Source organism: Ochotona curzoniae, unplaced genomic scaffold (genome assembly GCF_017591425.1).
Source record: "Ochotona curzoniae isolate NIBS_2020 unplaced genomic scaffold, NIBS_Ocur_1.0 contig_2210, whole genome shotgun sequence".
NCBI lineage: Eukaryota > Metazoa > Chordata > Mammalia > Lagomorpha > Ochotonidae > Ochotona > Ochotona curzoniae.
In genome coordinates, this window is record NW_024465369.1 from 40,731,489 (window position 1) to 40,744,299 (window position 12,811).

General features: G+C 45.5%; 1 protein-coding gene across 1 annotated transcript in view; it reads left to right on the top strand.

Moving 5' to 3' along the window:
* The first annotated feature begins 5,118 nt into the window (after positions 1 to 5,118).
* The window catches only part of UBE2E3 (ubiquitin conjugating enzyme E2 E3), a 75,128-nt gene continuing 67,435 nt past the window's right edge, over positions 5,119 to 12,811 (top strand). The window contains exons 1-3 of the mRNA XM_040971811.1: positions 5,119 to 5,287; positions 6,424 to 6,642; positions 8,435 to 8,485. Coding sequence (XP_040827745.1) covers positions 6,449 to 6,642; positions 8,435 to 8,485 — 245 coding nt within the window. The 5' untranslated portion in view covers positions 5,119 to 5,287; positions 6,424 to 6,448. The remainder of the gene's footprint in view (positions 5,288 to 6,423; positions 6,643 to 8,434; positions 8,486 to 12,811) is intronic.

A 12,811-nucleotide genomic window follows, 5' to 3' on the forward strand; every position in this document is an offset into this window, starting at 1 on the left:
TCTTTTAAAAAATATTTTTGTTTTTAATTGTAAGTCAGATACACACACACACACACACACACACACACTTGATCTTAGTCAAAAGGCTGAGAAGTGGTGGAAAGTCAGATATACAGGGAGGAGAGACAGAGAGGAAGATCTACTGTCTGATGATTCATTCCCCAAGTGGCCACAATGGCCAGAGCTGAGCTAATCCGAAGTAATGGAGCTGGGAGCCTCTTTCAGGTCTCCCACACGTGTACAGTACGTGTACAGGGTCCCAAGGCTTTGGGCCGGCCTCTACTTCTTTCCCAGGCTACAAGCAGGGAGCTTGATGGGAAGTGGGGCAGCTAGTATTAGAACTGGTGCCCATATGGGGTCTTGGCACATGTAAAGCAAGGACTTTAGACACGAGGCTACTGTGCCAGGCCCCATTACTTGTCTTTTAATGTAAATATATACATATAAATAACAGAATTTTTGGAAACATTAGCTGTGCTGTTAGCTCTGAGAAAAGTATCGCAGTTTATCACTTTTGTTGAGTTGGCATTGTACAGAAACAAATGCCATATTGGTCCAGAAATATCAAGCTTAACTTTTTTATACTGTATCAACTATGTAAGATCTTATTTATGTGAGTTTGATCATAAAACTAATCTATATGATAAAATATAAAGGTTATTGATAACACTCAAAGTATAGACTAACTTTCCAGAGTAGTTTCCTTTCACAATATTTATCTTGCTCGTTTAAGACTATGATGCATGCTGCTCTGATACACTTTTCTTGAGGCCTTGCCTTGTCCTTGATACCCTGCTTGGATCTGAATTCAGAATGAATAAACTGACTCTTTCCCTCTTGAACACGTTATTGTAATCTGTTTTTGTATTTTTTTGTCTGCTTCTCAGAGCTATTGTTTGGATTGATGCAAATTGTACTGTGTACATGAACCAGTGTTTGGAGTAATTTTCTCACCTATTTCCAACTTTTCAATGCTATTTTTTCTCATATTTAGAATGTTTTAACACCTATTTTCTGTTCTGAAGAAATTTGGCAAAGTGGATGGCCACATCAAGGTCTTTGATAAAATTTCCAAGTTGCTTTTCAAACCCATCGTTCCTACCAATTTCACTTTTCCCAAAAGGAAATTTTAAAGCTACTTTGTGAGCAATGGCTATAATCACTAAAACTGAGTTTTCATACCTTGTTAGGTATCTCATTTTATTCCTTTTTTGATAACCTGGAGGCTGGCATTTTAAAAATAATGCTAAACAAATATTTCTTTCTAAATGTTTTGTTTATGTCCTTCATGCTGTTCAGGTGCTCATGTTCTTGTGTCAAGAGTGTAAGTTCTTTGCAGAATGAAGACAGACTGTTGGTATTTGCTCTCCTACAGAATTATCTGAAAGGAGAAGAGCAGGCAATGAAGTCCTTGAAGTGAGAACCAGGTTTATGCGTTTCCCCACCTAAGGTGCAGCCGCTGCTCTGGCGTGCTGCAAGTTCTCCCTGCAAATCTCCATGGAGGCAGGTGTCCACCAGTGAACGCTGTGGTCCAGGCACAGAGACCACAGCAAACACAGCTTTGTAAACGGAAGCTGGGCCACAGAATGCCTGCTAGCAACGCAATCTCCTTTTAATGGGTAGAAAGACACAACCTTACAGTCAGAGGACAAAACAGTACAAGGAAGCAGGAAAGCATCCGAAACAGCCAGAGTGAAAGAAAGGAATGAGGGCAGAAGTTCCTGTGGGAAGGGAACTACAGCATTCTAAAATCAACAAAATAAATTAATAGGTATTTTTTTTTCCTACTTTCTGTTATGTGTGAAGTATGCAGCCTCAGCTCAATGTCTACAATCCCTCAATTCAGATGCTTCTTGGGCAACTCAAGTGTATATTTCTGTGTCATTCTTGGCTATGTACACATGCTTAGGGACTGCTGAGCCCTGCTGAGGAGCTCAGGAGAAAAGCATCTGCCAGACCGTGCAGAGGTCAAGGATTCGGAGAACTGCCTCGGCTGCCAAAAGTGTTGGGTCACATGTGGTCAGCGGGGGGAGAGGAGTGAATGGTGGTGGTAACACGTATTGCACGCAGCCCTGTGTTTGCTTGTGCCTCTGTCCCTGTGAGAATTGTGCAGGAGAGGTTGGCAAGGTGCGAAACCAAAAAGGGCAGGAAAAAAGATCCAAAAGAGACAGAGAGCAAATAGTCTTCTCGTGGGGACAGTAGCTGCTGTCTGTGCTAGGGTGCTCTCGTGAGGGACCTTAGGGGACATCTGGGTATTACCTGTTTTATGAAATAATTTGCATTAGGTCAAATTTGTACACTTCCAGGAGTGCTTGTAAAGCATGATCCCTAATTTCAAGGAGAGAAAAGTAAAAACAGTTGAAACCAGCCTATGCTGTGGGATTGAGCCTCACTTCAGAAAGGATTTGGAACTTACAGTTATTTCCGGTCTGGGTGTTGATATCACGTTGTTTTGGAGGGGTGTGAGCTGTAGAGCTGTATTCAGGGAAAGAGAAACCCCCTTGGTGAGCCAGGCACCCTAACTTAACAGAGCCATTCAGGCTCAGGACCATGACCTCACTAATATGGAATGTATTATTTGTCGAACACCTGATAAGCTGCAGGTATTCGGCCCAGGGAATTAACTGTTTTACCTGTAGTGTCATCGGGCCTGCGGGTCCCTCCTGGTCCTCTGCAGTGTTACTTCTCTTGATCCCAAAGTCAAGTTGAATTACTACTTCCATTCCTAATTAATTGATCATTAGTAATGCTCCACTCTGTTGACTCCCTTAATGCAATGCCTGTTGTCCTGCAGCCGGCTTTTCTGGCTGTCTCACTAAACCCTAAGCTTGGGAGGAGCACAACCTATGTTTCATGCGACCATTCCACTGAGTGAATGTAAAGTGGAACTCCAGACTTTCAAACTCACCAGAGAATCACAGCACTTTTGAGCAAGGGAGGGTTTCTAGAATCTTCGATACCATCTCTGCTACACAGGAGTGAAAGGAAGTTGGAACACATCACTTGCCTGGGGTCACATAAACTTGGTGAAACGAGGATTAGAATTCAGTGTGCTTGCTTTCCCAGCTGCTGCTTCTGGACTATTTCTTCTGAAGATGATACTACTGAAACACAAGCAAGTATTTCTATTTCTTAGTCTCCCAACACAACCAAAGACCTGTCAGCAACTGGCCTCCGGGTCTCCGGCCTATTTCTGTGAGAAGACATTTCCCTAAAGGAACTTCTTTTTGTTGAGCATCCAGTCTCCTCTCACAGCTTCTCATTTCCACACGAAGCAAAGCCTGAAGCACAAACTGCCTGGCTTCCCCTGTGGCATCATCAGGTATAAATTTGGGAGAATCTGCTCCTATTCTCACTAACAAGTCCTTTCTACAAGCACCCTTTGATCTGGCCAAGTCAAAATACTTTTCCACACACACTCTGTGTTCTTTCTGGAAACAGGCAAGCCACTGTTTCGGCTCATTCCGACGGGAACAGCCTCTCTCCTTCTCAACCTGGTGAACTTTAATGATCTGTTCCACTTCGGGGTGGGGAGGTCTTGGCACAAACAGGGAGACTGGCTTCGGGAAGCTTCTGTGTCCAGCCAGTGGCAGCTATGTAGTCCTACAAACAATTCCCTGAGTGGCCGTGTCTTCGGAAAACAGGACTATGCAAGAAATGTTTAGGATTGCGAGCAGTCCTTTGCCAAAACTTCTGCGTGGAGCGAAGATGAGTGCCTAACAGGCTCCCCCAGCCCTTTCTTCTTGCTAGCTGTTGTTCCTTCACCTGCTCCCACTGTTGCCATTCTTGCTGTCTCTGAGAACTCCACGTTCTTGTCCCCGCGCCCCTGCCCTTGGACAATAGTGGGAGAGGAATCCACAAATTCCTTTGAGGCTCCATCACTGGAAAAAACAAGCCCTCAGTAAGCTGGAAAAGGTTGGGGCTGCAAACAGGAAGTGTCTGTACTTCTGGCTACTTGGCGCTTGGTGCAAAACCTGCCATGTCCACCTGCAGTCCACACGCACACATACACACACAGTAATCTTGTTACCCTCAAGCTCAACACTCTTCTATGCAGATATTCTGATTCAGGAGCACTCAAAGCTTCTCTTTCCAGGGCTGGCAGAACAGTCCTGTAACCTCTACTTCTTAAAATCTTGAGTGGGACATTTCAAGAGTTGCACTAAATTTTATTATTATTATTATTTTAAGTTTTCAAAGCATCCGAAGGGCAGTCCCCTTGGGCAATGACAGTTGCAGGCTGAGTGCCAAAGAGCATCAGAAGGTGGCTTCCCCAGCCCAAAGCTTCTCTACCTCCTTCGACGCCCAGGACCCCAGCTGGCCCCACCTGAGGGGCAAGCAGCAGCTCCCCTCTGCCCGCGCGGGTGGGCTCGTCCACACCCATCCGTCTCCGGGCTCCCAGGGCAGCGGGGGGCGAGGGGGGCTCGTCCCACGTACCGAGGGCCGGGAGGTGCAAGCAGAGCTCCCGCGCTCGGTCGAAAGGGGATGCAGGGCAGCCCGGGTAGCCCAATGGGCAGCTTCGCCCGGGAGGCGGGCCCAGGCCGGAAGCCACCCCGCGCGGCACAGCGGCCCCGCGAGACGGCGCCCGCGCCCCCGCCGCCTCCTCCTCCTCCTGCTCCTCGTCGTCGTCGTCGGCGGACTCGGCCGGCCCAGGGCGGGCCAGGGGCCAAGCCCGCCGGGTCCCCGCCGCGCTCTTTGTCCTGGCCGCGCGCGGCGGGCGGACGCGTGCGCCTCCCCACCCCGCCCCCACCCCGGGGGGAAAAGCCGGGCAGGCGCGGGAGAGCGCACGCGCGCGCACGCGGGGGCGCGCGGGCCCGGCGCGCGCCCGTCGCCCCATCCGCCAGGCGAGGCGCGAGCACGCGCGCCCCTCCCCCGCCGCGCTCGCCTCGGAACTTGCTGACTGCGCGGCCGGGAGGAGCCGAGCCGGGCGGCGGCGGCGGCGGCGGGAGGCCACAGCGCGCGGGGGTCTCCCGCGTCCCCTCCGCCTCGCCGGGAGCTCGCGCCCTCGCCCAGGCGAGCTCCCACCGACACCCCCCCACCCCCGCCCCCCCACACTTGTTCTCGAAGGCGCTGGGCGGCGCCACCCTCCGGCCGGAGCCCGGCACTGCACAACCCCCTCCGACTTTCAATGTTCCACACTCCCCGGCCAGAGCCTCCTCGGCTTCTTTTTTTTCCCTCCCCCCCCTTTCCCCCCCCCAGCTGCCTCCATTTCCTTAAGGAAGGGTTTTTTTCTCTCGCCCTCCCCCACACCGTAGCGGCGCGCGAGCGGGCCGGGCGGGCGGCCGAGGTAAGGCGGCGGGGCTTTGGGGGGCCGCGTGGGGGGGGGCGGCCGGGGCGGCGGCGGTGGGGGAGGGGGCGGGGGCGGGCATCTTTGTTCGCGCCGGGCACCCGCGCGGCCGCGGCCGGGGTCCGCCGGGGTCCGCCGGGGTCCGCCGGGGTCCGCGAGCCGCGGCGGGGCCGGCCGGGCCGCTCGCATCACTTGGCGCCCGGCGCGGCGAGCGCTGCCCGCGGCCCCCGCGCGGCCCTCCCCACAAAGGGCTGCGGAGCTGCGTGGCCGCCGCCGGCCGCGACTCGCCTTGGCGGGCGCGGAAATTTGTTGCACTTCTTGAGGCTTTGTTTGTTTGTTTGTTTTTGCCTCTGGGCTCTTTTCTGTCTTTTTTTTTTTTTTCCTCCTCCTCCTCCTCCTCCTTGTTCTTTTGGACAAAATGTCGGTCCGTGATGTAAAAATTGAGCAAGGGACCTCGGTGGCATTGGGAGCTTTGCAGAAGGTGCAGTTTGGATTCTGCTGTTTCCAGGGTGGCAGCTCGGTCTTGGCCGGCTGAACCTTCGCTGCTGGCCGTGGAGACGGCCGGAGCAGCTCGTTACTTCATTTTTTTTTTTTTTCACCCGATTTTTGAAGTGTTGTGTTTAAAGGCTTTCCGTGCCCAGAAGGGGGGACAGCTACCTTAAATCAGCATATGGGCGATTTACAAGCTGTTTTTCTCGGGAGGGGCATTTGGTGGCTTTGACCAATGTCAGTGTGTAAATATTTAGACGTTATTAGTGACTTTTTAACGTTTTTCCGCGAGATCTGTTATTTACAGGGTGTCATATGTTATTAATGCTCGTTGCCTAAGTTCCCTGGCAGACCTGTCTCATGCCTTCTGAGAAAGTAGACAATTGATAGATTGTCCAAAGGGGTTGGGAAAAGAAAAATGCGAGTGGGTTTGCTAACTTGTGTTGGGTAAATCGCTGAGCACTGGCGTGAGCCACATTACCTCCTGGCTAACCTTGGTGCACGGGGAGAGGAGCACGAAGCCTCCCCAAGCTTTTTCGTTAAAATGCCCTTTCAGGCTATCCCTCCTCCCCCCTTCCGTAAGGAGAAGAAAATGCCTGTTTATTGCCTAGATCTAACAATTCTCTCCCCTCTTGTCTCTTTAAAAGTTTTCCAAGAGGTCAGTTCACCAAAATGTCCAGTGATAGGCAGAGGTCCGACGATGAGAGCCCCAGCACCAGCAGTGGCAGTTCCGATGCGGACCAGCGAGACCCAGCCGCCCCAGAGCCCGAGGAGCAAGAAGAAAGAAAACCTTCTGCCACCCAGCAGAAGAAGAACACCAAACTCTCCAGCAAAACCACTGCTAAGTTATCCACTAGTGCTAAAAGGTAGTGTGTGTGTGTGGGTGTGTGGGTGTGGGTGTGTGGGGTGCGGCCCCCGCAGGTGGGTTTGCTGATGGTTGCATGCACCTGTGGGTTTGACACCCCCTAACAGTGCAGAGATGCTTCAGAGAGGTTCCTTCTGTACCTGCACCCTATCCTCCCTGAAGAGGGTTGGATGGATAAGCGCCACCTTGCTAAAACTCTGCTTTGAAGCAAACTTATCCTGCACTTGGGTAACCTCCCCCAGAGTGTCCTTGAATAGAGATTGGACTAACATTCTGACCGATTCAGGAATTGTCCAGGACAATTGGCTAGGCCCAGATGAAGTGGCCTGTTGCAGTGTTTCCTTTTAGGAGTTACACCTTGGAGGGTGAAATTGATCAGCCATGCTTCCCTTCCTGATCTGATCAAGGTGGATGGGAAACTTGTGTGTCCCAGGCCTTGGTTCTTGCAAGCAAGCAAACTGGAGTTCTGCTCTGAATCTGCTTGCACTTTTCCAAGCAGGACTTTGACTCCTCCTACGTCAAGGGTGTGACTTTTTGTAGCTAAGTGGTGGTTATCCTCCCCCCTTATTCTTGGGAAGACAAATGCACTTGAGAAGTAGGCATTTCCATTTCAGGTGGCAGTTGACAGTAGGAAACTTTCCTAGTGCTTGTGACTCTCAGCCTCCTGAAAACTCCCGGGGTGTGCAGGACACGCGAGTGCTCAGCTGTGGGAGAGGCAGGTTTTGTTGGCTGCTAGTGAAAGATCTTTCGTTTCTGGTGGATTTCTATTTTCTGTGAGGATCAGAAACTGAATTCTGTCCGTGGGGCTCCATCTGCAGCAGTGGCAGTGCCTCGTGACCTGGAATTACACGTGAAGTGTCTCTGCAGGATTATCCAGCAGTGGCATTTTGAGTTTTTTGTTGTTGGTGACTACAACTAAAGACAATGCTATAAAAACTGATCAGATGATTGCCTTTTGTAGGGATTCAGAAAACTGCTTTGTGGGTTTATACCTTTATCATGTCAGCAACCAAGTATTAATCCTTTGAGGATACTTGTCATCTCAATTTTGTGTGTAAGTTAAATCGCTCAGTTTGTTGTAGTCTTGTGAAACGTAGGAAGCACATCTTGAGTTTTGAAAGCATCTTATATTTGGAAAAGATCATAGATTTGTTTTCACTGTTTTTAGCTCAAGGCTGCATCGCTTATCATTTCCTCACTGCCCACAAATATATTATATTTCAGTGCTGTATCTAGGATCAGGGGAATCACATGGTTAAATAAGCGTGCCAAATGGTGTTTGGAAGTTTTTCACTGTCAAAAGATATTTGTAAATTTTAAACTTTTCTTTTGGACAGATAGACTATTGTCAGAACTATTAATGTGTCCTCACAATAGCTTGTTCATTTTTTTCCCTCAGTAAAAGTGACTTGAAGTCATTGTCAAATATTCTAGAGCTTTCCCTCCTCCCTTTTTGTCTCATTTGCATATAAGCTTAAAGAGAGAATTTCTTTGGTAAAAAGTGTTTTAAAATGGATTTTATATCCTTTTCTGACTACTAGTGGAGGACTATTTCCCAAATCAGGTGCAAATGACTGACTTCTTTACAGTAGCAAGTGAGAAGAAAAGCTGCAAAGTTTCTGCTCAGGGATTTGGGTTATGCCTCTGAGAACAAAGAGGAAGCAGCCATGTTAGCATTACTGAAGGCAAAGCCTGCCTTGCATTTAACTGCCTGGTGGTAGAGGGCAGTGTGATCCCCGGTTATTCTCTAGACTATCTCAAATCCTTTTTGTCTGTTCTCATTTCACTAACAGAATTCAGAAGGAGCTAGCTGAAATAACCCTCGATCCTCCTCCAAACTGTAGGTAAGAAAGGAATTTTGTTGTTCTGATTTCAAATTATGAAAAAATAGCAAGAGATGAATATACCTTGGATGTGTGTGCAGCAGCTGAAGCTACAGTTTGCTTCTTTACAGCTTTCCAAGTGCATTAAACAAAAACTATTTAAGGTGAATTAAATACATTGCAGGGGAAAAAATGCTTTTAGGTTTGTGCCCTGTGTTGGGGACTTAGGATGGTGTTGGTATGAGCTGTTGGTGCAGATTTTGAATCTGTTCTGTTTCTGCAGAGTGTTTATTCAGAATCAGAAGTATATTGCAGAAACTTGTAAGATTTTACTTTAAAGTTACTGCTTGTATGCAATCCGAACTGACCTCCTAAATTTAGAAATTGCTGAATGTGGTTTGCGAGATGTAAATGTGGTAGTTGTTTCAGTTTGATTTGTTCTGTAACTTACCTTAAGTACAAATTTCATGTGCCAATGGTTTTAGTTGTTGTTTCTTGAGAATGCATTACTGCAATTATTTATGATTTAAGCAAATGTTCTGATTGGGAAAATTCTTAGCAGTAAATGAATTGGAATTACTGGAAAAATTCATCTCAGTGAAACTCAAGAGATAATTTAGATTGTTTGTTGGTGTTAGATGCATTTAAAGTAATTGATTGGTAATTTTTTCCCTACATAACCTTTTTTTTTTAATTTCATGTTACATAGTGCTCTGTTTGTGTCTTTTAAGCAATTAATCAAATTTGGAAAACAGTGTTGTAGGTGATTTGCATAGGGAGATGTGCCCACGAGTGAGAGTGGCTGCTAGAAATAAGACAGTATTATTGGTTCAGCATAAAAATGTTTTGGTATCCACCCTGTGTTTCTGCTGCTGGTTGTATTCACGTGTGACAATTAGATCTCTCTGTGAAGTCTACTGTAGAGAGAACAGGGTGTAATTCAGTTGCTTCCTGCTGTGTTAGGTAGATCTGTAGATAAGGTAATATCCTGATTTATATGCTAAATTAACAGCTTTGCTTATATTTATAATCACAACAATTTGATTTCTAAAAAGAAAAATGTAAACCACTCAGAAAATGATGTGTCAGATTTCGAAGGATTACTTTTTGCGTTGTGCTGTTGCATAATATTGTCCTAGCCACAACTGGTTGGTGACCATTTTAGTCTGGCTAGTGTAAATGGAGATATGCTGTAAGTGTGTAATACACATCAGATTTTAAAATTTAGTACAAATAAAACCATAAAATAGTTTTTGAAAAATATTACATGCTTAGATGGTGTTACTTTGATACAATTGGCTATCTTAAGTTTTATGTAGCTTTTTTTTTTTTACAGTTTTAATACGGTTATTAGAAAATTAAAAATTGCATGTGTGGCTTGCATTGTATTTCTGTTGAATGGTGTGGATTTAGAGAATAAGTAAACCAAAGTACTTCCTTTTACCCTTCTAAGTGGTATGTCAAATCTGCAGCCATTTAGGGAGGTCATGTTAAGTTTGCTCCTCGGAAGAAACACTTAACTTGTACAGTGTATTCTGATATTTCCCATTATGAGAGATAGATCAATTAAAAACTCTTAAATGCTTTAAAATTTCACGCAGGGTCGCTCGTTTGTAGCGATTTCTGTGAATTTTCTGCAGATCATGTGTAGGTGTGCACATTGTGTCTCTGGTGGGTGGGCTCCGGGAATTGACCCAGTGGAATGCCCTCCCAGCAGCCTTGCTGCCGTGCCTGAAGTTGCCTGCGTCCCACCAATAGCCCACAGATGGTTCCACAAGGTCACTGGAGGTTATGTTAGAACTAAGAGTCTGCAAGCGAGGAATTCTGTCTCAGTTTTCTTTGTGTATACCGGGTGAGAGAATGCTTCCCGTTTAGGGATGAGACCAGTAAAATAGCAAAACTTTGGGCTTGCTTGGGCGGAGTGACATGGAATACCTCTTTTCCGCTTTTGCTGGTCACAAACCTGGAGTGTCAGTTGTTAGAGGGGATGTTTTTCATTTCACTCTGAGGTTCTTCTATTATATGAGTAAATCTTGGTAGAAAATAAGGACTGTTGTTTGGTTACTACTTCCATATGCCTCATGCATTGAAGACCAGAAACTCTGCCTTGTGGTTCTTCCTGGTGGAAGAAGGCGCCGTCCTTGAGTGGTCACCAGGGGCCTTTCTGGATATTGACAGATAGCCTGACTTTGTGTTACAGTTTCGCCTCTGTGTTAGTTCTCTGGCTGGTGGAAGTACTGGTGTTCTTTTAACTTCACAGGCGCGTGGATAAGGTTTCCAGCTTATTGTATGGTTTCATTAATTATGTTGAAATAAAAAATGTGATTCTGTATTCATAAATCCTGAAACATCCAAATTCAAATTGTCTCAGCTCTGTGAAACTTGATACTTACAGCTTTCTTTGTACAGTTATTTAATCAGAATTCCATCATGATTTGGAATATGACTTTTACAAGCTTGTTAAAGTAGATGGTAGCTTTAATTCGTCCTTGGGGAAGAAATGTAAAGTGTACCTGTGTCCATTCAGGAAGAGTGGAATGAACAGCTTTCTTGAAATGCAAGAATGTTTTTTAGTTCTTACAGTCCTAACATACAGAGCCTCCACAGTGTGATCTCAGGATAGATTTAATTGTTGAATTGGGTATATGACTTTAAACATAATGGAGCATATTTGATAACTGATTTTTCTCCCCTCATCGTGTAAGAGATGAAGAAGATGTTTCCAGTGATCTGTTAGGATTTCATGTTTTAGTTATGGGGGGTGGGGAGCATGTCAGAACATCCTGGCTATAGGGATATAATTTTTTTTTTCAGTTTAAATTTATACTCTGCCTACTGTATTTTATATTAGGATAAAATAATAACAGTGAGAGTGAAGGGGAGTTGTGTTGCAGGCAGCATTTCCCTGCTCTGAGAGAACTTTGTTGAATAGACTTGCTTATTTGTTATCAGGACATTGACATTCCATGTGTTTCGCACAGGGTGTCCTGGTGCTGTCATAATTACCACTTGTACAAACAGTGCAGTTTAGAAAGGTTCTGGGTTTCTAACTTCACCCCAGATTTCTTTTCATATATGAGAAAGTGCAAATCACTCTTGAACTGTTCGTATGTTTGGATTGAATTTATGTTAATGTAGATATCTATGGATATTTGTCCATAATTTTAAGTGTGGAAAAGGCCTTATTGACATATGAGCTAACAGTAATATGTTGACTAGCAAGACCTGAAATAAGGTCTGATATTTGCACATTTCACTAGCTTCTTTTAAAAAAATCAAGAAAGAAGGAGTCACTAACTGAAGGTTTACACTCCAAGTAGCTCACACACAGGTTGTCTGAGGATTAGCTGTTTCCTCCTGTGGGTTGCCGTAGCTCCTGTCATTTCTGGGGTGGGCTTGGATTTTGCTGGTTAAGGGGTGACCTACAGCTCAGCAGCTTGTGAATTGTGGATGAGATTGTTAGGCGTGCAGGATGTTGCCTCCCTCTTGCAGAAGTACTGAGTCAGAACCTGATTTTAACAAGATTGTCAGCTTCCTACTGTGGATGGCAGTGGAACAGGGCCGCCTGGGATCAGTTTCATGGGCTGCTACCACGTTGCGTTAGATAGCTAGAATGTTTTCACCTAACAGTTCCTTTAGCTGTATAAAATGGGGATTCAGATTAGTCCTGCTCTCCCTTAGTAGGGTTGTTGTGAGGGTTAAATGAATTACTATGTTTCAAGTTTTATAATGGTGTAAATTGGGTTGGTAAGTGGCCACAGTATGTAACAGTGGAGGAATCTGTTTAGCAGTGTGCCATCACTCTTACTGGCATTTTCTCCAGTGCATCAACCTCCTATTACAGGAATAATTTCATCTTAATCAATTCAGCACCTAATTATTGAGTATGTATCAAGCAGTTCATTTTTTAATGTGTTGGTAAAGGCTGTTTTCTGGAACTTGAGGGAAAAAGAAAATTAACCTAAAAAGATGGGTTATGGCAGGAAATACTGTAATACGAAATACTGTATCTTTTTTGAAGGAGGTAATGATACTTAATTCAATAAAGAATGTTATGACTATACAGTAAAGCATAATAAAATCTTTTTAGGTGATATGTGGCTATTCTTTCCCCCTTTTTAGATATTCTATAGGAATTTATGAATTGACTCAGAATGGAATTATGTAAATGTTTGTAAAATTCATATTCCAATCCAAATGACATAGCTTACAATTGCTTAAAAGGAGCATTTTGTCTGTGATCCAAGGATTTCTAAGTTTTTTTTTTTTCCTTTAGCTGAAAGGCATAAAGACAGAAGGCAGTTTTTCATCCATTGATTCATTGCCCAGGTTTTCACAGCAGTCGGC